General features: G+C 29.8%; 2 protein-coding genes across 2 annotated transcripts in view; one reads left to right on the top strand and one right to left on the bottom strand.

Moving 5' to 3' along the window:
- Positions 1-435: 435 nt before the first annotated feature.
- Positions 436-18,019, top strand: LOC113369778 (E3 SUMO-protein ligase RanBP2-like). Its single transcript, XM_026610349.1, has 12 exons — positions 436-614; positions 1,396-1,621; positions 2,195-7,875; positions 8,095-8,237; positions 10,969-11,189; positions 11,844-12,908; positions 13,502-13,722; positions 14,610-14,750; positions 14,962-15,156; positions 15,249-15,335; positions 15,648-15,848; positions 17,649-18,019. Exons 1-12 carry the CDS (start codon positions 543-545, stop codon positions 17,829-17,831), a joined length of 8,436 nt encoding a protein of 2,811 aa, XP_026466134.1. The 5' UTR covers positions 436-542; the 3' UTR covers positions 17,832-18,019.
- Positions 18,020-18,430: 411 nt separating this feature from the next.
- Positions 18,431-21,154, bottom strand: part of LOC113370028 (endoplasmic reticulum metallopeptidase 1-like) — a 34,135-nt gene continuing 31,411 nt past the window's right edge. Inside the window, exons 12-16 of the mRNA XM_026610676.1 lie at positions 20,805-20,957; positions 20,274-20,479; positions 19,849-19,973; positions 19,595-19,770; positions 18,431-18,610 (exon numbers count right to left, since the gene is read on the bottom strand). Of these exons, the coding sequence (XP_026466461.1) occupies positions 18,446-18,610; positions 19,595-19,770; positions 19,849-19,973; positions 20,274-20,479; positions 20,805-20,957 (825 nt within the window). The 3' untranslated portion in view covers positions 18,431-18,445. The remainder of the gene's footprint in view (positions 18,611-19,594; positions 19,771-19,848; positions 19,974-20,273; positions 20,480-20,804; positions 20,958-21,154) is intronic.

Genomic DNA, 21,154 nt, shown 5'->3' with positions numbered 1-21,154 from the left:
TTGCCCTAAGGTACGATGCCATACACCACTAGTTTATTTTAGTATTATAATTATTTTTACTCTCCAAAGTAGATGTTCAGATTTAGAGGCAAGTTTAGCATCAAAAGTAGAAGCATATAAAAAACAGAAGCAACTATATAAAATATTCTAGAAATTTCATATGAAAAAAGTATTCAACTCATCAGCGCCCACATTAGTTTTAGAACTTTTTACGGCACAGAACTCCCAACATAGCAAACTAAAATTGCATCTAGTCATTGTCTTATCTTTCTGACAATATGTCTACGGTACAGATTTTACGCGACTTTACGCATTATAACCAAAAAATATTGAGAACATTAAAATTTCATTGTGCGTAATTTTAGCGAATTGTTATAATAAAAGTACAGTGTTAGTGAACGTTTATTTGGGTTTTTACAAAATCATTTGTTAAAAGTTTGATTGGTTTTGAGCAATTTGAATTAAACTGTATTATTTTGAACTATTGCGATTAAATTAATGTCCCGTAAAAAGATAAAAAGATAAGTTATTTCTATTTAAACATGTTCAAGAATAAGCAGCAGCTGGATAATCACGTCCGTTCTATTCAATCACATCTAAAATCTGATAAAGACGTAAGTTTGAAGTTTTATATTATCGCCATTGTTCCCGGCTTTTTATAAATTGCATTGATCATGTTGATATGTTTCAATGTCTATTCAACTCGTAAACAATTTACAAAGTTACATTTTGTCATTCGCTGTTTATGCCGTTATCCAAACAAAATCAGGTTGAAGTCTATATATTTCCATTGTTTAATTGTTTTACCTATGTTAAATATTTTCAAAATGCAGTATATAAAATTAAACTTATATACATCTTATATGCGTTATAAATATGCTACTATAGACAAATCGTTATTATATTGTACATACATAAATTTCAAACTTTGAATAACAATTTGAAATTCATTAGGTCTCCTAGATATATATGCAGCTTAAAATGCTCAAAAAAGTTATGTCTGTTTATATTGTGCTTACTATAATATGTAACAATTTCCATACAAATTATAATTTTTTTTCGGTGTTGATAAATGATAAGCAACTAGAATACTTAATAAAATACTAATTTTACATTAACCAGTAAAAGGAACTGGAATACTTAATAACATATTAACTTTACTTTAAACAATAAAATCATAATATTATTACATATTTAGATGTCCATATTTTTATAAGCAATTCATAACTTAGAATCTAACTTTATTTTAATCAAGGACAATATATACAGTAGTTTATTATTCATTAGTTTAATAAGGAAAAATTGAATAGAAATGTATTTATTTCTAGTTTATACATTCACAATAAAATAACTTATTACACTGTATTATTTATAATGTATTGATTTTTCTTTCAGCGTAATTTGCGTGGTCTGAATTTTTCACAATTGTATTTCAAAATAGGAGAATATGAAATGTCTAGGCGATATATTTGTGACTACTTGACTGTCAATGATAAATCCTCTGTAGCTTATAAACAATTAGGATTGTGTTTAGACGCTTTGGGTCAGAAGGAGAAGGCGTTTTCGGCTTATAAAACATCTTTAGAACTTGAGCCAAAGCAACCTGAATTACTCCTGAAAGGTTGGTTAATATTAAATAGGTATTTACATTTTTATGAATGTATAAATGTGTAATAATTAGAGTATTGTTTCTAAATGAAGATTTAGACAAATCTGTTAAAGATATGAGCTAATGCTTAATTTAATTTTTGAGTATGCACAAATTTTAATCATTGTTGCCAATAAATTTTAAATTGAAAATTTTCTACCGCCGCATAACTATTGAAGTTAATTAAAGAAAATATATTGTTGAAAAGTTCTAGATAAATAACTTCGTATGAACATTCATTGTCCACCCATTGGTGATAATTCTTGATGGTGATAATTTGTTTGTGTATGCAGTTTGACAATGAAGTCTTTCAAAAATATTAAGTTTTAAGATGATTTATATATATATATATATATATATATATATAAAATATAATATGTCGAAACGTTTAATGGAATAAATAATTTTTCTATTTAATCTTTTTTTAATTCGACGATTCAGTTGCAATAAAATATGTCAAATATATATAATATGTTATTTCTGTCATGGCTTTGGAAACTTCTCCAACATTTGATGCAATTATTTTGTGATATATTTTATTTTTAGTTTGTGATATTCTACTTCATGGAGATGTTGTGCTAGACCCTAACAGAACAAGGTACTGGTGTGAATTAGCAGAATCACAATTTCCTTCCAACAATACTGTTTTTCGTCTAAAAGAAAAAATGGTTGAGGCACAAGATGCTAATCCTATGGAGATCAAAGAATTAATTCTCAAAGAACTTGCCTTAAAACCTTCTGATCCATTTCTTAGAGTGCGGTACCTACAACATTTATTGCAACAAAATTTAATTACTGAAGCTTTTGATTATGCACAAGAAATAGAATGTAAAAACGTAAACGCACTCAATGATAATGTAAAATGGTATGATACCTGTATCGAAATTTTGCAGAAATACAAAATAGATATGGTTCAATCAAAAGTAACAAATTGGAAATTTTGGTTATTCAATATAACCGTTCTTGAAAAACAGGCCAGCTTGGCTCTTTCTGAAGTACATAACTATAGAAAGAGCATGGTGGACTGTGCCAATGCACTAGTTGGACTGGATCAAGGACTTAACGAATTATCGAAATGTTCTTTAGCTTTATGTGAAACACGTGAATTAAGCTCAAATTTAATAGTACACTTTCAAGGTCAGCTTTGCTTTCATCTTGCAACTTTTCTGTTTAAAAAAGCTAAAAAAGATCATAATTTGTGGAAAGAAACTATCAAGCATTGCTCTCCATTGCTACTGTTAGCTTTCCATTTTGCTCCTCCAGATTTACAAGATAATTGGTTGAGCCATACTTCTGAAGCTAATCGACAGATTGTTCAAAAATGGAATCGTGAGGGATCATATAGATGTTCCCAAGCTGGTCACACAATATTGTCTTGCATTACTGAAAAGAAAGGTATATTCATGGATAGAATTTCTAATTATTGCTCAGGTTCATGGAGAGAAAAACTTTATAAGATTATATTTTCCAAAATAGATCATGTAAATAAAATGTCATCATCATGTTTCGTTAATAATGAAGTTTTTAAAGAACCAATGCTAACTTTTCCCAGTGCTAGCCAGTTGAAAATTTATGATAAAGTATCTCAAAGACAGTATCCGAATTCATTACATCATTTGGTTTGGATAGGCTTGGCATATCAGAAAAACTTATGGGACTTGAAATGCAACATTTTTGAAGGTTTGCAATATTCAATTAACAATTTGGCCAATTGCAATGCAGAATGTTTGAATCAGTTGGACATGGACACTTTTACATACTGCACTGTTATGTGTACAGGAACTCTGCAGGAAGAAAGTGTAAAATCCGGCTATATTAGCTCAGATAAGCCATCAGTCTTGCCTGCTAATATCATGGAACCACTTTGCACAGAACAACAATCAAAATGGTGGGCAGCTGCTTTTAAATTATACAAAAATGATACTCAACCGCAACTTGGAGATTTGCGTATTACATTAACGAGGGGCATAGAAGTTATAAGATGTGTTGGACAGCATGGATTGGATGCAAAATTATTGTGTAATCTTGCTCATATTTTTAGTGAACGTGTAAAAAATGGTGCCCAATCAGAGAGGCACTTTTTAGAAGCTCGAGTTGGCCTATTTTATTCAAGCGCATATCCTCTCCTTCAAAGGTTAAAATCTCAGCAAGTGGTTTGTCCTGTTCAAAATCGTTTATTTAACTATAATCACAAAGAATTAAAAATTAGTGAAATTATTCACTTGATTGAAGAAGTAAAAATGTTCCAAGGTATGCAGTTGATGAATGACGGAGATCATGAGAAAGCTTTGGATACTTTTCATGGCATGAAAACTCCTTATGCCAGTTTCCAGCAGGGTATTATATACAAAAAACTTGCCGAAGAACAACTGAGTTCCACCAAAGAAAATTTAACTAGTGAGATGCGTTCAAAGCATATAATAATGCTGTCCAAAGCAAGAGATTGTTTTCATTTGACACTAGATCGATTAAGAGAAAGTAAAGTGAATAATCATCCCTTGGATGAAGTTCTGGCCTCTCACATGGAGGAAGTTGAAGAACAGTTATCCAGAATAGATCCTGATACATGTGGAAATAGAAATGATTGTGAAATCATGTCAGAAGATAATATTTCATCAGTAGGTAGCCTTGGAGAAAACATTCTTTTGAATTTAACTAACAGTTGTATGAATAATACTCATAATCAAATGATTTCAACACCAAAACATAAAAGTAGAAACATTTCTCAGTATCTTTCTACAACCAATTATGATATCAAACGTACAGAGTCTAGACCTAGCCCTGAGCGGTTGGATGCCCAGATAAGAAATTTGACAATAAAACGTGAGCATGATATGAATTCTCTAATGGAAATAATACATCAATTAGTTGATGAAATTAAAGATTTGAAATGTACTGTTGATCAAGGATCTAAAAATCACAAAAAACTGATTGAAGAATTGAAAAGTGAGGTATCTGAATTAAAGAAAACAGTGAACAAAACAAAAGTGACACCTACGCCAAACTTAGATGAGCAAGACTTTAGATACCTGCTTGAGGAAGAACTTCAAAATCAAGAATATAGTATGTCAAATTTATATCAAAACTACCCACCACAGCGAGTACCACCGAATCCAAATTTGAATTATTCTCCTCATATGTATCAAAATTCTGTTTATCCAATGTATCCACCATATGCAACAGTACCATATGTAGAAAATCAGCAAGTAGCTGATCTTCGAAATCAAGTTTTAAATCAGCAATTCATGTATAATCAAGCAATGTTTAATAAGTTGAATCAACCAGATTCATTATCGATGCTTCAAGCTATGAATTCTTTATATCCACAGAGTTCAACACAAGATTTAGGTGGTCCCTTGCACAATAAACCTGAAATGAATTTCTTGGATCAGCAAAGTGGTGTGTCCTCTCAAACTTCCTCTCAATCTCTTCAACCTTTATCTCAACCGAGTCAAAGCAATATTATGACAAATACTAGCATTGCTCCAGTGACAACACAAATAAATAAACCACAATCTTTCAAAACTGCTCCAGCAAATGTTGTTATATCCAATTCAGATCCTTTGCCAGCACATACACTGACTTCGGTTCAATCAACTTTAAGTGTCACTATACCAGCTCATCATATCAAAACCACTACAATGCAAACAAAAGGAATTCACAATTATCAAATAGCTATGCCAAATATTACAACAACTTCAACTCCATCTATTTATGGTTTTACTGATTTAGCAAAACATACACCAGAAGCACCGAAACCATTTTCATCACCATTTGAATCAAGTGCGTCTTCCACCCCGAAAACGATACTTTCAAAAACAAATAGTACTAGTGACTCTTCCTTTGGCACTCCAAATGCCCTATTTTCTAGATCTAATAAAAATACTTCTGGGGATATATCAGCTTCTTCGTTCTTTTCTACAGCTGATACTTTAGATATAAATAATTCATCAACTAATACAATTGTTACAAATACTTTAAATAAATCATCAGACACTTCTTTAACTGAAAAGTATGACCCCTTACCTGATTTTAAACCAATTATTCCTTTACCTGATGTTGTTGAATTAAAAACTGGAGAAGAAGACGAAGAAGTTCTTTTCAAAGCAAGATCTAAACTATATAGATTTGTTGATAAAGAGTGGAAGGAAAGAGGCATTGGCGAATTGAAATTACTTAGTAATAAAGCTACCAAAAAAGTGCGTGTTCTGATGCGCCGTGATCACACACACAAGGTATGCGCTAATCATATAATAACCCATGACATGACTTTAAATCCTGCCTTGAACGAAACTAAAGCTTACGTTTGGCATGCTTCTGATTTTGCTGATGAGAATGTTATTCATGAAAAGTTGTGTGCTAGATTCAAGACTGAAGACATTGCAAAAATGTTTTATACTGTTTTCGAAAAAGCTCGATCTGCTTGCCAACCTGCGCAAGATGTGACACAAGAAGTAACTAGTAGCACCACGACGGAAAGTGTTTCTACCTCGGCTTCGATATCTAAAGATTCAGATAATACTGAGAAAAATAATAAAGTCAGTTTTGGCGGTTTTACCTTTAGCAGTACGCCCACATTAAAAGAAAGCACTAATAAAAATTCAAATCCCAAATTGACCCTTTCACAGGAAACTAAAAAGGAAACGATTAGCCCCTTTGCTAGTTTTTCGTTCGGATCTACTTTGAGTAAACCAACAGAAAAGGACAAATGCGCTGAAGAGTCCAAGTCGTTAGAAGACAAATCAGAATTGGCAAACGTTTCTAACGATAACGTAGAAGAATTTATACCGACAGCAGAATTTACGCCAGTTATACCACTACCAGAAAAAGTTGCTGAACAAACTGGGGAAGAACATGAGAATGTTCTGTTTGAAGAACGGTCAAAATTACTCCGCTATGATTCTGACACCAAAGAATGGAAAGAAAGAGGCTTAGGAAACATAAAAATTTTGGTTGATAAAAATGACGATCAGAAAGTTAGATTATTAATGCGCAGAGAAATCGTCTTAAAGGTTTGCTGTAATCATTTTATCACTAAAGACATATTGTTTACGAGAATGCCCTCAGAGAAGGTGAACTCTGTAACATGGTCAGCAAACGATTTTTCAGAAAACGAAATGAAAGCTGAAGTCTTTGCTATTAAGTTTAAAACTAAAGAGCTGTGTGATAAATTTTATGATACAGTCACGAAGGCCCAAAGTAAATTGAAAGACAAAAATACAACTGAAAAACTAAGTAAGCCTGTAGCAGGTTCAAAACAAGTTGGCTTTGGGGATATGTTCAAACCAAAACCAAATTCTTGGACTTGTAATTATTGTTATATTATTAACGATAAGGGTCTGTACTGTATAGCTTGCAATTCTCCTAAAGATGATACTGTTCCAGCCAAAAAAGATGATACATTGAGTAATAAAAACGAAAATTCTAGTTTCACTTTTGGAATGCCAACTAATAGTGCAATAACAGCAAGTGAAAAGAAAAATGATAGTATTAAGGGTAAAACAAATGAAACTTCTACGTTTATTTTTGGCAATACAAACACACCAACAGTGCAGCCGCTTTCTAAAACTTCTGAGAAGAAAAATGAAGTTCCTGTTGCCAAAACTGAAACATCATTCAAGCAAACTGGTTTTGGTGATATGTTCAAACCAAAGCCAAATTCTTGGACTTGTAAAAGCTGCTACGTCAGTAATGATAAAGGGTTATATTGCGCAGCATGTAATTCTCCAAAAGATGATACGGTTCCGGCGAAAAAAGAAGAATTATTTGGAAGCAACAAAACAGAAGGCGCTGTATTCAGTTTTGGAATGCCTGCCACTACTGCACCATCCATGGTGTCTACTCCTTTAGCATTTGGTAAAAAAACAACTTCAGATTCGGCAAGATTTTCTTTCGGCGTGCCAAAAGCGGAACAACCTTCCCAAGACCCTTCCTCAAATGCTTTTAAATTTGCATCGCCAACGTCTACACCTGCCACTAGCTTTGTGTTTGGCGGTAATTTGAATGCTAGCTCAAGCGATACTAAGGCTTCAGGCGACACTGTGAAAAGCTTAACAACACCTTCAGGAAAGTTTGAGTTTGTTTTTACTCCTAAATCACCCAAAGGAAAATCCCCATCGAAAAATGTTTCAAAGGGCGAAACTGATAGTGCAGGGGAAGAAGATTATGTTTCGGATAATGAGGACGATAACATACATTTTGAGCCTGTGATACCTCTTCCGGAAAAGGTAATTATATTAGCAACCTATTTATTTATTTCAGCACAATTATTTTCGTGTTATTCATATTTAATTTAAATAAATAGTTCATTAGTTATTAAAGCGTGCCACTTCACTTTGCTTATTTTTTTGCAAGTTATAATGTATCAAATTTGTAGGTTTTGTGTACAGATATTTAAATACAAAATATTATTTTATATATACTAATCATATATAATAATTTTGCAGGTTGATGTTATTACTGGCGAAGAGAATGAAGAAGTATTATATTGCCATCGAGCTAAACTCTTTCGATTCGTTGACCATGAATGGAAGGAAAGGGGTATTGGTGATATAAAAATTCTAAAGAATAATGTAACCAAAAAAATCAGGTAATTATGTAAAATAGTTCGCATAGCACAAATTTAGTCACTATTAAATTTAGATCAAAAAATTGTTTAAAACTGAGCTTCTTAAACTTTTTTCATTCGCGACCCCGTTTATGTTTGCGAATTGTTAATTGACCCCATTTATGATTGCGAGTTTCTCAACAACCCCACACAAATATAAGAGTAAACAATATTTTTAGATGATTTGTTTATTAGATAGTAATATACATATCATATATATAAAAATGGAGCTCTCTTTCAAATGTCCGAATAAAACTCGAAAACGGCTGAATCGATTTGGCCAGTCTTAGTCTTGAAAAATTCGTGCCAATCCAGAGAAAGTCCAAAAGGTGAGAAATTATTTCAAATCCGCGTAGAAACTTTACATTTTTAATTTGAAAATTTTTGTAGAAGCGTAATTTAAATAAAACAATGGACGGTGGCAATTTCGTGAAATGTCGAACGCTTTTGACAGATGATGTTCAATTACGTTTAATAGGATGTTTTACGCAAATATTATTTATTTATGATAAATTTGTAGCAAGTAGTTTTGTTTGTAGTTTTATTTATATACAAAAACGTTAGTAAACGGGCCGCAAGTGTTACTAGAGACTCAAAATATAAACTTTTTTGACATGTTAATATGAAAATGCACAAACACGGTGCTCTGAAAGATCTCATTTGTATAATTATATACTTATTGGTATTTATAAAACATTTTCTAGGTTATATTATTTTTTATTTATCTTATTTAAATTCAGAACCTAAATTTGGTATCGATCAAATGGACATTTTGTCGAATAACATTTTTCCAATTATAATTTTCCAGAAAAAGCACAAACTTTTCAATTGTTTAGAATATACCTTACTTAGCAAAACAACGTTTGCCGGGTCAGCTAGTATACATATAAAAATATAGTTTTAGAATTTGTTGTAAAACATACAAAAATCTAGATGTAATGTTATTAAATGGTATATATATATATATATATATATATATATATATATATATATATATATATATATGTCCACACCTAACGAACGAACACGAACGAACATGATGAATAATATGCGCAGATTAAAAATTTCTAACAAAAGCGAACCACGCGCATATCAAAATCCATGTTCGTTCGTGCTCGTTCGCTTTACGAATACGTGTGGACGCACCTTTACGAATAATCATGCGAATGTGGCCCCTTTTATTAAACTTTGTGTGTCGCAGTGGTAAAAGATCGAAAAATTATCGGTCATCTGCTCAGAGGCAACTTACAAGGATTTTAGTTGGAAACGCGGAGATACTTGCCTAGATTTTTTCGTTTTTTCAATGTAATCTACGTCATACAATCGAACAATTTCTCGGACTTACTATCTTATAAGTAAAACTAGCGGTGCATAGCATCGTGCCTCGAAGCAAATTGCTGTAACTTCCAATATCGTAATTAAACATTTTTAAAAGTTTTTTTTTGAAATTACGATTAAACTTTAGAGAAATTTTAAATTAAAAAAAATAGGCTTTTTTACTATAACTACTTCCAAAACGGGCTAAAAGTAGAAGAAAAAACTTGCATTGATTGCAAAACGATTCCTTTGAGCTCGAGCTTTATGCTCGAAGTTCCAAAGAAAGACCAAACGATTTATTTATGAACTATCTTCTTGTCATTTCTTCTTACTTACTTTATATCATTTAGTCTTACCTTATGGAATAATGGTTTTTGTAACTAGTTACATTTTTTCTCGTTATTATAGTTACAACTTAATTAAAAGACTAACTTGCAGTCAATAAACCTAAGACGAGTAAAAATAATTTCATTAAATTATAATATCATTGAATAAATAAATACATTATCATTTATAAATCAATATCATTAAAGAACAAAGCGAATTAATTATGCAGGTGTACCAAGCAGATTGTGATTGATCTAAAAATTTATCAATAATGGTTATTAACGTAGGGTAGTTACAGTAATGGGCCAAAAATCGAAAATGGAAATTTTTGCATTTCTCCACGTTTTGAAGGTTTCTGAACATTTTGGCATACCTCAGAAAAAATGGATGTGTGTGTGTGTTTTGTGTGCCCGCATTTTTTCGTTCACGTTTTCGGGCGCACGGATCAACCGATTTGAATGGTTCAATAAATATTCGATTCCTATTGACAGGGAGATGTGCTGATTAGTTTTTGGTAAAAGCAGGTCCAGCCATTACGGAGATAAACAGCAAATATAAATCGAGTTTTTGATAGAACGGAGCATCCGATTTGAATGATTCAAACAACTTCCTGCTTGTGTTGACGTACAATTGCTTTTCGAAAAAAAATTATTTCATTTTTTTTTCATTTTTTTTTTTGATTATCGAAAATAATTCAGATTTCAATTTTAAATCTGGTTTAAGTTCTAAAGCCTACTTATATACTTTAAAAAAATAATTCTAATTTTGCAATTCAGTTTATGTAATTTTTATAAATATTAGACAATGCTACAGTATTTATTTATAATAATCTATTTGAAAATATTTAATATTCCTCGAATATTTCGTTACGGTACGGGAAGTTCCAGCAATTTGCCTTAAGGCACGATGCCATACACCACTTGCTTTTAAATATTTTTAAACAAAGTTTATAAAGTTAAAGTTAGTTTATTACAATGTGATAAATTTTGGGAAATAATAGATAGTTTGCAATTTTAAGGGTGCAAAGTCTTTATTCATGGAGTATGTTTTATTATATGTTTTATTGCAGAGTTCTTATGAGACGCAGTCAAATTTTGAAGATTTGTCTCAACCATATTCTCACACCTGATATTGAATATAATCCAAAGGACAATAAAACTTGGCTTTTCACAGCCAATGACTTTAGTGAGGAAGTTTATTCAGTTCAACAGTTCTGCATACGTTTTAAAACTGAAGAAATTGCAAAGAATTTTAAGAAAGCTATTGACGAAGCTCAGGCATCTTTACAAGGTTAATATATGTTTTTTAATATTGTTGGCATATTTCTAGTTTTCAGCATACATACATTCTTTCATATATATATATTTACAATAAGAAATTGTTTCATAATCTTTGTATTAAAAAGATGACCGCATTTTATATGTCGAAACCGAGGATAGGCTATATAAAAATCAGTTTTTTTAAATCAGCATTACTTTTCTATGTTTTTTTTGCTTTTAAGTATTATATAACATTCTGTTCAATTTTTTTTTTTCAAAATTTAGTAACAATCACCACTTGTACTAGTAAGTCAAATAGTTTTATTTCATCATTTTTGATAATTTTCGTAAACTTGAAAATTGAAATGCGAAATTATTTCTGTGAGAAGCTGTTTTAATCCAGGCAATTTTCTCATGCATAACATATAGTTAATAGTGGTTAATAGTATGCTTCATATTAGCATACTCGTTGTATATATCATTTTCAGATATTAAATGGGTAGTTGTAAATTTATTAAGAAGTAGTTGTGAAGATTTAATTTGAGGTTAGACTTTTGAATTAAGTAAAGGAAAATTCGGGAAAGTAAACGATACGGCAAACCAGAATGTATGGTCACTGAGTATTAGTCATTTTGTGAAGAGATAATAACTTGAAATATATTATTTCTTTGTTTTTATTATTTAGGAAGTTTGGATGTAACATTAGATACCTCAAATGATGATAGTGATGTGGAAATAACATTTGAAACTACAGTCACAGAAGAAGAAAAGAATTTAGCTCGGAAGTATCTTTTACCTGATAATTTTTATGCTTATAAATATAGAGATGATTGTAAAGGCTGTAGAGGTTGCCGATCTGATGACTACGATTTTGCCAAGAAAGAATCGTCAAAAGAATCCAAAAGCACAAGTAATGCAGAAAATGTTCAACCTACATCTAGTGCTACTGGTACTGAAATTGATACTCTCACAAACAAATTTAGTTTAACCTCTAGTATACTTGGACAAGATAAGACTAGTAAAGCAGCAGCAAATAACTTTAATTTTAGTTTTACTCAATCTCAGTCCGATACTTCCAAAAATAAAGTCGATTTGTCTCAAAATATATTTGCACCTAAGTCATCTGAACTACAAAAATCTATGTTCAGCAGTGGATTTACATCAGAAAACTCGGATAGTGACTCTTCTCAAAAACCATTTCAGAGCATATTTGGTGGAAATACTCAAAACATTACAAGCAGTAATGATATTTTCAAAACATCAAATCAAAGTAGTCAATCTATATTTGGTGGCAATAAAAATTCATTTTCCTTTGCATCCCAAAACACAAACCAAAGCAACGAGCAAAATAGGGTTATCAAACCCTCTCAATTTGGTCAATCTATATTTGGTAATAAAACTGTGGAAAATCAACAGGTTGATAAAAAGCAAGATAACCCTTTCCTATCAAATAAAAGTATTTTTGGTAATTCTTCGACAGAAACAAATTTAGTGAAACCAATAGACAAAAAGGATGATCAGAAAACCACTTCTGTTCCTGCAAATAAGCCTTTCTTTTCAAATAGCATATTTGGTAGTTTTGGAGGTCCAAACAGTAACAAGATTTCCACTGATAACAGTAAAGGTGTTTTTGGTTCAGTAGGTTTATCAAAAATCGAAATTAAAGATGATGTTCCTATGTTCAAATTTGACTCAGACTTGAGTTTTACTAACATAGCTTCAGCGACGCAGAAACCTGCTTTTGCACAAGGTAAATATTTTTTTTGCAAATTCTTGATATATATATATATATATTATTTATATATATATATATATATATATATATATATATAAAGGTATATATATATACCTTTTGTCGATGATTGCTCAAAAATGGCTGAAAAAATTTCAAAAATTTAGCCATTTGATGTAATTCGAAAAGAACACTGCCGTTGATTAGTTTTGTGCGACAACTAACCGAGCCGTTGTCTTAAAATTAGCACAAGAATTATCAAAAATATTCATCTAAATTTTAGCCAAAAATTTTGAATCGATTTTGAAAATTCAAACTGTTGAAAAGATATCATTCGGTAATAGTGTTGATTAGTTTTTGACAAAGATCGGCCAGGCCAGGTCAGGTTTATGTACTAGGAATGTGTTTGTTGTGTAATAAAAAAAATCGTACAATATTTAATAATCTGGTTAATAATAAGTTTCTCAAGGTATAACTACCTTAAATTGTAGCTGGCAAAATGTTACAACTTGTTATGCTTTTAGACATTTTACTGCTTATTAATATTTTACTAAACTTTTTGTTAATTTATTATTATAAATAATTGTACTTCGATATATGCCAAATTTTAGGTGACAGTAACTTTTCCTTTGCGGGTGCTGGAACACCTCTTTTCTCTTCTCTGAAAAAAACAAATTCACCAAATATATCGCTAAATAGTTCAGCGAAAGACAAGAGTGATGATGAAAACCAAGATGAAAGCGCTGTTAATGAAGAAGATTATGATCCTCATTATGATCCAATAATTGAACTACCAGATACCATTGTAGTAAGCACCGGAGAGGAAGATGAGGTACATATTGCATGAAATGTATTAATCAAGTTTATGTTTTTGCTAGAAAATTTGATTTGTTTACGATTTCAAGTAATTCTGAATTAATTGACACCAAAAATTTGTAGAAGTATGTGCGTATGTATATGAGACAAAAATTGACTTTAGTCACTGTTTCTTGTTGAAAATTTTTCTTATCTAATTTGTGGAAAGTTTTTGTGATAGTGTTCATAGATTAAAACTCTAAATGAACATCTGAAAGTATTGTAGGTCTACTACAATTGATTTAATTACAAACATTTATATGTTAATTTAAGTTAGTTATAAAATGGGTTTTGCGCACAGTATACATATATTGTGTATAATATAGTTGGAAATCACATTTATTAATTCTTAATTGAAAATCAAATGAAAACTTTATTTTCATATCCATGAAATAATTATCATTAGCAATATGCGACATACATCTGGTTCACTAATGTTAATATGCACCAATTTAAGCAGATTTGAATTTTAGTTAAATTTTGGTCATAGGTATATTTAGTTAAATGTTGGCTTTGAAAATATATTTTGTCATTAACGTTTTTTGAAAACGCTCTTATTCCCTCAAAGCTCGTACCTCGAATTTTGCTCGTATGCCGAAGTAATGAAGCGCTCTTTTAGCGGATCGTATCTCGAAACTCGTATGTCAGGCCACTCATTAGTCAGTCATAAAAAACGGGTTTTTATTTTCGCATTTGACAAAGATGAAAATATTATACTATTCTGATTTAGTTTATCATTAACGTATACATATAGATCAATGATTATCAGTTCACTAATAAATGTTACTATACACATGTTTAAAGTTTAGGATTGTTTTATTTTTTTTTTTGCTTACCACTAAAACGTTACAATTTTCTTCTTAGACAAAATTGTTCTGCCAAAGAGCAAAACTATATAGATACGATACAGATTCTAAAGAATGGAAAGAACGAGGCGTTGGTGAATTGAAAATACTACATCACCCAACTGCTAATACATATAGATTGCTACTTCGAAGGGAACAGGTAAATTTGAGATACTGGATTAATGTATTATATTATTTTGGATAAAGTAGTAGAATACTAAATAATGTTTTTTGTATTTCCAAACACAGTATCATGTTAACATTGATTTTTAAATATGTTATATATTTTCTCAATGCTTTGAATTTTAATGTGATTTTTACACTAATGCTTTGAATTATAATGTTATTTTTAATCATTTCATTTTCAATAGGTTCATAAATTAGTTTTGAATCAATTGCTGACAAAAGATTTCGTATTGAACACCTTGAACCTGTCTGATAGAGCGTTCTGCTGGGGGGGTATAAATCATGCAGAGCAGCCAGGAACAGAGGAAAAGTTGGCTGCAAGATTCAAAAACCCCGATCTTGCCATGGAATTCAAAAATTTAGTTGATTCCATAATAAGTGTAAGCAAGAAATTTATTCAAAAACGAATTAAATACATTTCTTTATTATTGAATATTTATTTTTTATAATATAAATATTTGTTTATTTTTAGAATCTTAATACAAATACTGAAAGTTCTCAGTTAGATGATGAATACAATGATGATGAAAATGTTGATGAATATGAAGATGACGATGAGGTAATGTCAATGACAAATTACCATTTATTATCAATTTTTGTTAATTTTATCTATGCAGGTATTACTACAAAATTTATAGAAGAGTTAATAGAGCACTTTTCATTTTGGTCTAGGGTCATAATTGACCCAGACCTTTTTACTTGTATTTTTGTGAAAATTTTTGCTATAGATGTAAATACAGTTATTGTAAAAATTGTGCAAATTTATGTATTTTTTATGAGTTGATAGATTGTGTAATTATGCAATTATCTATAATTCTAAATAGCTTTTCTGTTTACTTATTTTGCATTATAAAATGAATCTCATTTCTAGGATGAGGAAAGATCAGTGATGTTTCATAGAAATGCTGTATTGATGGGTAGTACACCAAAGGCAAAACAGTTCTCAGAAATTGGAAGGGGAGCATTACAAATAGTATATGATTCTGATTTATTTGGTGCCAGAATCAAATTTTATTCCGATGATGGAGAGTGTCTTTCTAATACAATTATTGCCCTTAATACAACAGTGACGGTAAGTGCAATACAAATTTATTATAAACATTGAGGATGAAGTTTATGCTTTCGCCAGAAAATTCGACTTGCTTTTGTATTCTCGACGTCTTAAATTATTTTGAATTGTTTTATTTCAAAATTGGTAAAATTTAAAAGTAATTTGATTAACTTGATAAGGTTTTGCGTTGATTAGTTTTTCGCGGCGATTATTGGTACCGGTTCTTCACAATTAGCAGATAAGTCCAACATTTTTTGAAAGCTTTTTAGCACACAATTTGTGACTAGATTTTAAAAATTCAAAAACTGTTTGATAGATATTGGTGGCATTAACCAATATCTTTCAGCACCAACTCGGTACTGATTGAATTTTGGTAAAGAACGTCTGGGCTGTTTCTTCGTAATATATTGTTGAATATTGTTTTGACGTTTTTCGATATGGAAAAACTATGTATAGCGATAGAGTTCTTGGTATTAATAAACGCACTAAAATATTAGAGGTCTATGATTGATTTAGTTTACTGGTTTAGTTTTAAAAATTTTGGCGTAATGGGTTTCGCTTTTAGAAAATACAATGTGTATTAATTAGGCGCGTGCTTGTTTTTTGTCCAATAATGAGTAATATTTAAACTATTTATCTAAAATAATGTGTGTAGCAAATTCGCACAGGAGTCAATAATTTGCAATAGTCTCATATTAATGTGCAATTCGGTTATCATATAAATTACTCATAAATTAATATATTGATTTCTTATCAATGAAGTTTATTTAGACATGCTGGACAGTTTATGCAACTTGTCCCAAAGTAAAATTCTATTTTGACCTAATTTTATTACTTTTATTTTTTTAACTTCTCGAAAAAGAAGTGTATGTCTTCCCGACGTTTCAAGCCATTCTGAATCGAATGAGACCAAATTTGGAAAAAGTATGTGTTTGTGTGATGTGTGTATGTGTGTGTGTGAACAGATTTTTTGCCGTAAATCGAAGTTTTCTCAAAAACGACTGGACCGATTTCAAAAATTTAAAAGTAATTCGATGTATCTCGATGAGGGCTAGCGTTTATCAATTTTGCGCGACAGTCAGCCAGCCGTTTCTTTGTAATTTGGAAAAAGTGTAAAACTTTTCATCCACATTTAAGCTCATACTACCGAATCGATTTTAAAAAATCAAAAACTTTTCGAAAGTCATTAGTTGGGATTTAGGTGAAAATCTACCGAGTCGTTTTTTTATAGTTAACTGTTGAAAAAAAATTTAAGTCGATTTTCGTGGAAATTTTTTAGCGATATATATCATGGTCTTATAGAACTTACTGAAATATTGCGGTCTTACAAGTAGTTTAATTTTTAAAATTAATCAAAGTTTGAGAAAATGAGTTGTTCTTTTGACGTTTGTTAAAATTAAAATTAGACTATTCACTTGGTATAACGATAGAGTACTTAGTCTTAATGAACATAGTAAACCATTAAAGACCTACGGAATCTGGTTCAATTATAAAAATTATTGATTTTTGAAATTTTGTTCTTAGAAAATACTACCAGTTAATGTGTTCGTTCTATTTTAATTATGTGTAATAATTCCACTTGGAATACTTTTAATCACTTATAAATTAATTTTTATTGATTAAGTCGATTATTTACACATATCGGGAAGTTCATGCAACTGGCCTCAAGGCAAAATACCGTTACCAACTAGTTAAGGATTTAGGGCAACCAGATATGTTACCTACAACAAATGAGAAAAGAATCTGCTTTAAAAACAGACTTATAAAATTCTTACTAAGATAGTATTTTGGTGTAGTACATGCAAATTATTTTATCCTCAGATATCAGAAACCGAATGTACATGGAGTGCTATGGATTATTATTCAGAAATGCCAGAACAGAAACTATTAAAAGCATGCTTTGAATCAATAGATGATGCTGAAGAGTTCTTCACCACCTTCAAAGAAGGTGTTAGTTTTGCTCAAGAAGCAGATATTGTAGATTCATTTCAAAATTCAACATAAACTATATAATTTATATTGAAAAAAATCAAAATATTTTTTATAAGACTTTTCAAAAATTGTTTCATAAGCAATATAAATTATTTTTGTTTGTAAATTATTGTTCATTTTACAAAAGTATTTGTAATTTAGGTCATAGATTTGTTTTATGTAGTTAATTGTTTTTTTAATAAAATATAGTACTTTTAAATCCGCCAGTATTTTGTTTCAATTGATAATAATCGATAATAGTAATTCATATGAAATAATTAACAGGTTTTTTATGTAATTTATATCACTGAACTGTTGAGCACAGAAATATTTTACATAATTAAGTATTTAGACAATTCAATTTAGTGATAAGTTTTTGAAAGTCTTTGATTTATGTTTGTATATATATATATATATATATATATATATATATATTCATTCTTATTTCCATTATATGTAAATATTGTTTGATTTTGTTTTCTTCGACACATCTGCAAAGTGTTAAAATGATGTAATTCAGTTAAACAATTTAATAACAAATTCATTCAATATCTTATTTTTAATATTCAACTTCTTACAGTTTTACCTACATATACATATAAAATAACAATTTATTGTGAATGTCTTGCATGTGCAATATATAAAACTTAATATTTAAATGATTCGATAGTAGAGATCCATGAAGATACATGTGTCCATGTGGGAAAAGATTTCAGATAATCGCTGAATTCTTTAGACTTGTGCACATCTAAGTGCATTAGGTGACTTGTCAACGCAATGTCTATTTTGGCACCTGACATTTGGACTGGATGCTGCGGAAATTATTGAAATTTATATTGGTGTAATATGCAGGTATGTATATATGTATATATATATATATATATATATATATATATATATATATATATATATATATATATATATATATATATGAGTGTGAGTTCTTGAGGGCGATACATCAAACAAAGAAAAGCCAAAGATTTATAAAATAATCTTTATTTCCAAACGTTTCGACATTCAATTTAATGTCATCATCAGTGGATCTAAAAACAGTATGAAAATTAGTATATCTAGGTAATTATAATATATGTGGATTGGTAAAGGAACTATACAATAAGAGAAAATTTAACAAACAGCAACACTTAACGACAAACCAAATATAAAAGATAGGAAAGGTAGTAGAGATTAGAATTAAATAAATAATTAAAAAATATAGGCAAATATATATATATATATATATATATATATATATATATATACAAACATACAATATATGTATGTATGTATGTTTGTATATATATATATATATATATATATATATATATTGCCTATATTTTTTAATTATTTATTTAATTCTAATCTCTACTACCTTTCCTATCTTTTATATTTGGTTTGTCGTTAAGTGTTGCTGTTTGTTAAATTTTCTCTTATTGTATAGTTCCTTTACCAATCCACATATATTATAATTACCTAGATATACTAATTTTCATACTGTTTTTAGATCCACTGATGATGACATTAAATTGAATGTCGAAACGTTTGGAAATAAAGATTATTTTATAAATCTTTGGCTTTTCTTTGTTTGATGTATCGCCCTCAAGAACTCACTCACATATTTCAACATCAAAATTAACTACTAAATCATATATATATATATATATATATATATATATATATATAATAAATACAGGTGTTAGATGTATCTGATCAAGATAAGTAACAATTAACTCAATTAATTAAATTAAAAAATTCATTATTTCAAATAATTAATACATATTATTTCTTCTATAGTTTACCTCAACATCAATAGTGAAAGACAGATCAGTCTTTTGGGTTCCATAACTATAATAAATAAAATACGTGGGTCGGTTACCCCACATCGGGCCTGAATTTGGGTTCTCTTCAGTCACGTCCCAAGCAACTACATTGACATTGTCGTATGGAGATATGAAGACACCCATATGTGATGGTCCTGATTTTAAAAAAATAATTTATTATAATCAAATATATTATACACGTTAGGATCAAACATAGAAGACTAAAAAAGTACCTTCTATTGAAAAATGATAACGTGTCCTTCCATCATTAATAGCCGTCTTGTTTATGAGAACTAACTTTGCAATATCGTTTGTTTCAATTAATGGACTTTCCATAGGAACCCAATGGCTATAATTGCTGTAAAAATGAATTACATGAATATTTATCACATTAATAAAACAAATAAATTAAAGTGTTATAATATTCTTAAATATAACTAATTTTATATCATTATTAAAAAACTAAGTTGGGATAAAACTCATAGAATCAATTTTGTAAAAAGATGGTTGAGGTATTCAGCCCTTTATAATAAAAGGCACTGATGATTAAAGTTAAATAAGTAGATTAGAGCTCTTTATTAAAATATCTTATTTCTTTATTATTTTAATGCTAATTGTAACAATACAATAGAACCTTATGAAACATTATTTTTCTAACCTTTGTTTATGCATTCTAGATGTGTAAAAAGGCAGTCCACAAAATAGTTCGTTTTTGCACCACTCTCCGACTGGAATGGCATCTTTCATCCAGGGAACTTCCGATTTAATAAAACCAGGACTATTTCTGTCCATGGGCAACATAAACACTCCAGATTCGTTTGCTCTTAAAGTACCGTCTTCGTTATGGAGTTTTCTTGTAGAATGCTGGTAAAAAAAGCAACAAATGAGATTTATATCGAGAAAAACTGTAACTGAAGTAATTTGGCATTGGGATTGAGTGATACTTTCAAAGTGGATTTCAATGATTGAATCAAACAAAGGTAATTTATTAAAATAAAATATAAGCTAATTACAACAGAATGAAAATCCTAATATCAATTTGATTGGAATGAATGAATTAATTAAAAAATTAAAAACATTAATATGAATTAATATATTCTAACATGCATGCTATAATAAAGAAAATTTTATATACTTCTATAAATGTTGAAGAAAGACATTATGAATTATTTAAATAAAAAGTTCTTACAAAAACCCAATATCTTTGCGGTGTTGGCATGTCAGGTGAATTATCATATGGAAAACCTAAAGGCGTAGCAATCATAATGAAAAATGCTCCAACTATTGCCAGCCCAACAAATATCGTTAGCACTGATCTTCGCAATAAACAAATTAAGGGCACCTGTAAAAATATTTTAAATTTATTATTTAAATTTTTTTTCTTATTGCATATTATTAGCTAATAAAACATAACGCTGCAATTAAAAGTTGTATGGTGCAAAAGTTGAAATGAGACTTTACTCAAATTATAATCGAACATTTTATAGAATAATCTCGTTCAATATAAATCGAATTTTATTTATTAATGATTAATAAGTT

This window comes from Ctenocephalides felis, unplaced genomic scaffold (assembly GCF_003426905.1).
Source record: "Ctenocephalides felis isolate EL2017-DRISC unplaced genomic scaffold, ASM342690v1 CF-g0.4_SCAFFOLD_01492, whole genome shotgun sequence".
NCBI lineage: Eukaryota > Metazoa > Arthropoda > Insecta > Siphonaptera > Pulicidae > Ctenocephalides > Ctenocephalides felis.
Note: the sequence above shows the minus strand (reverse complement) of the source record. Positions and strands in the feature narration are given on the sequence as shown.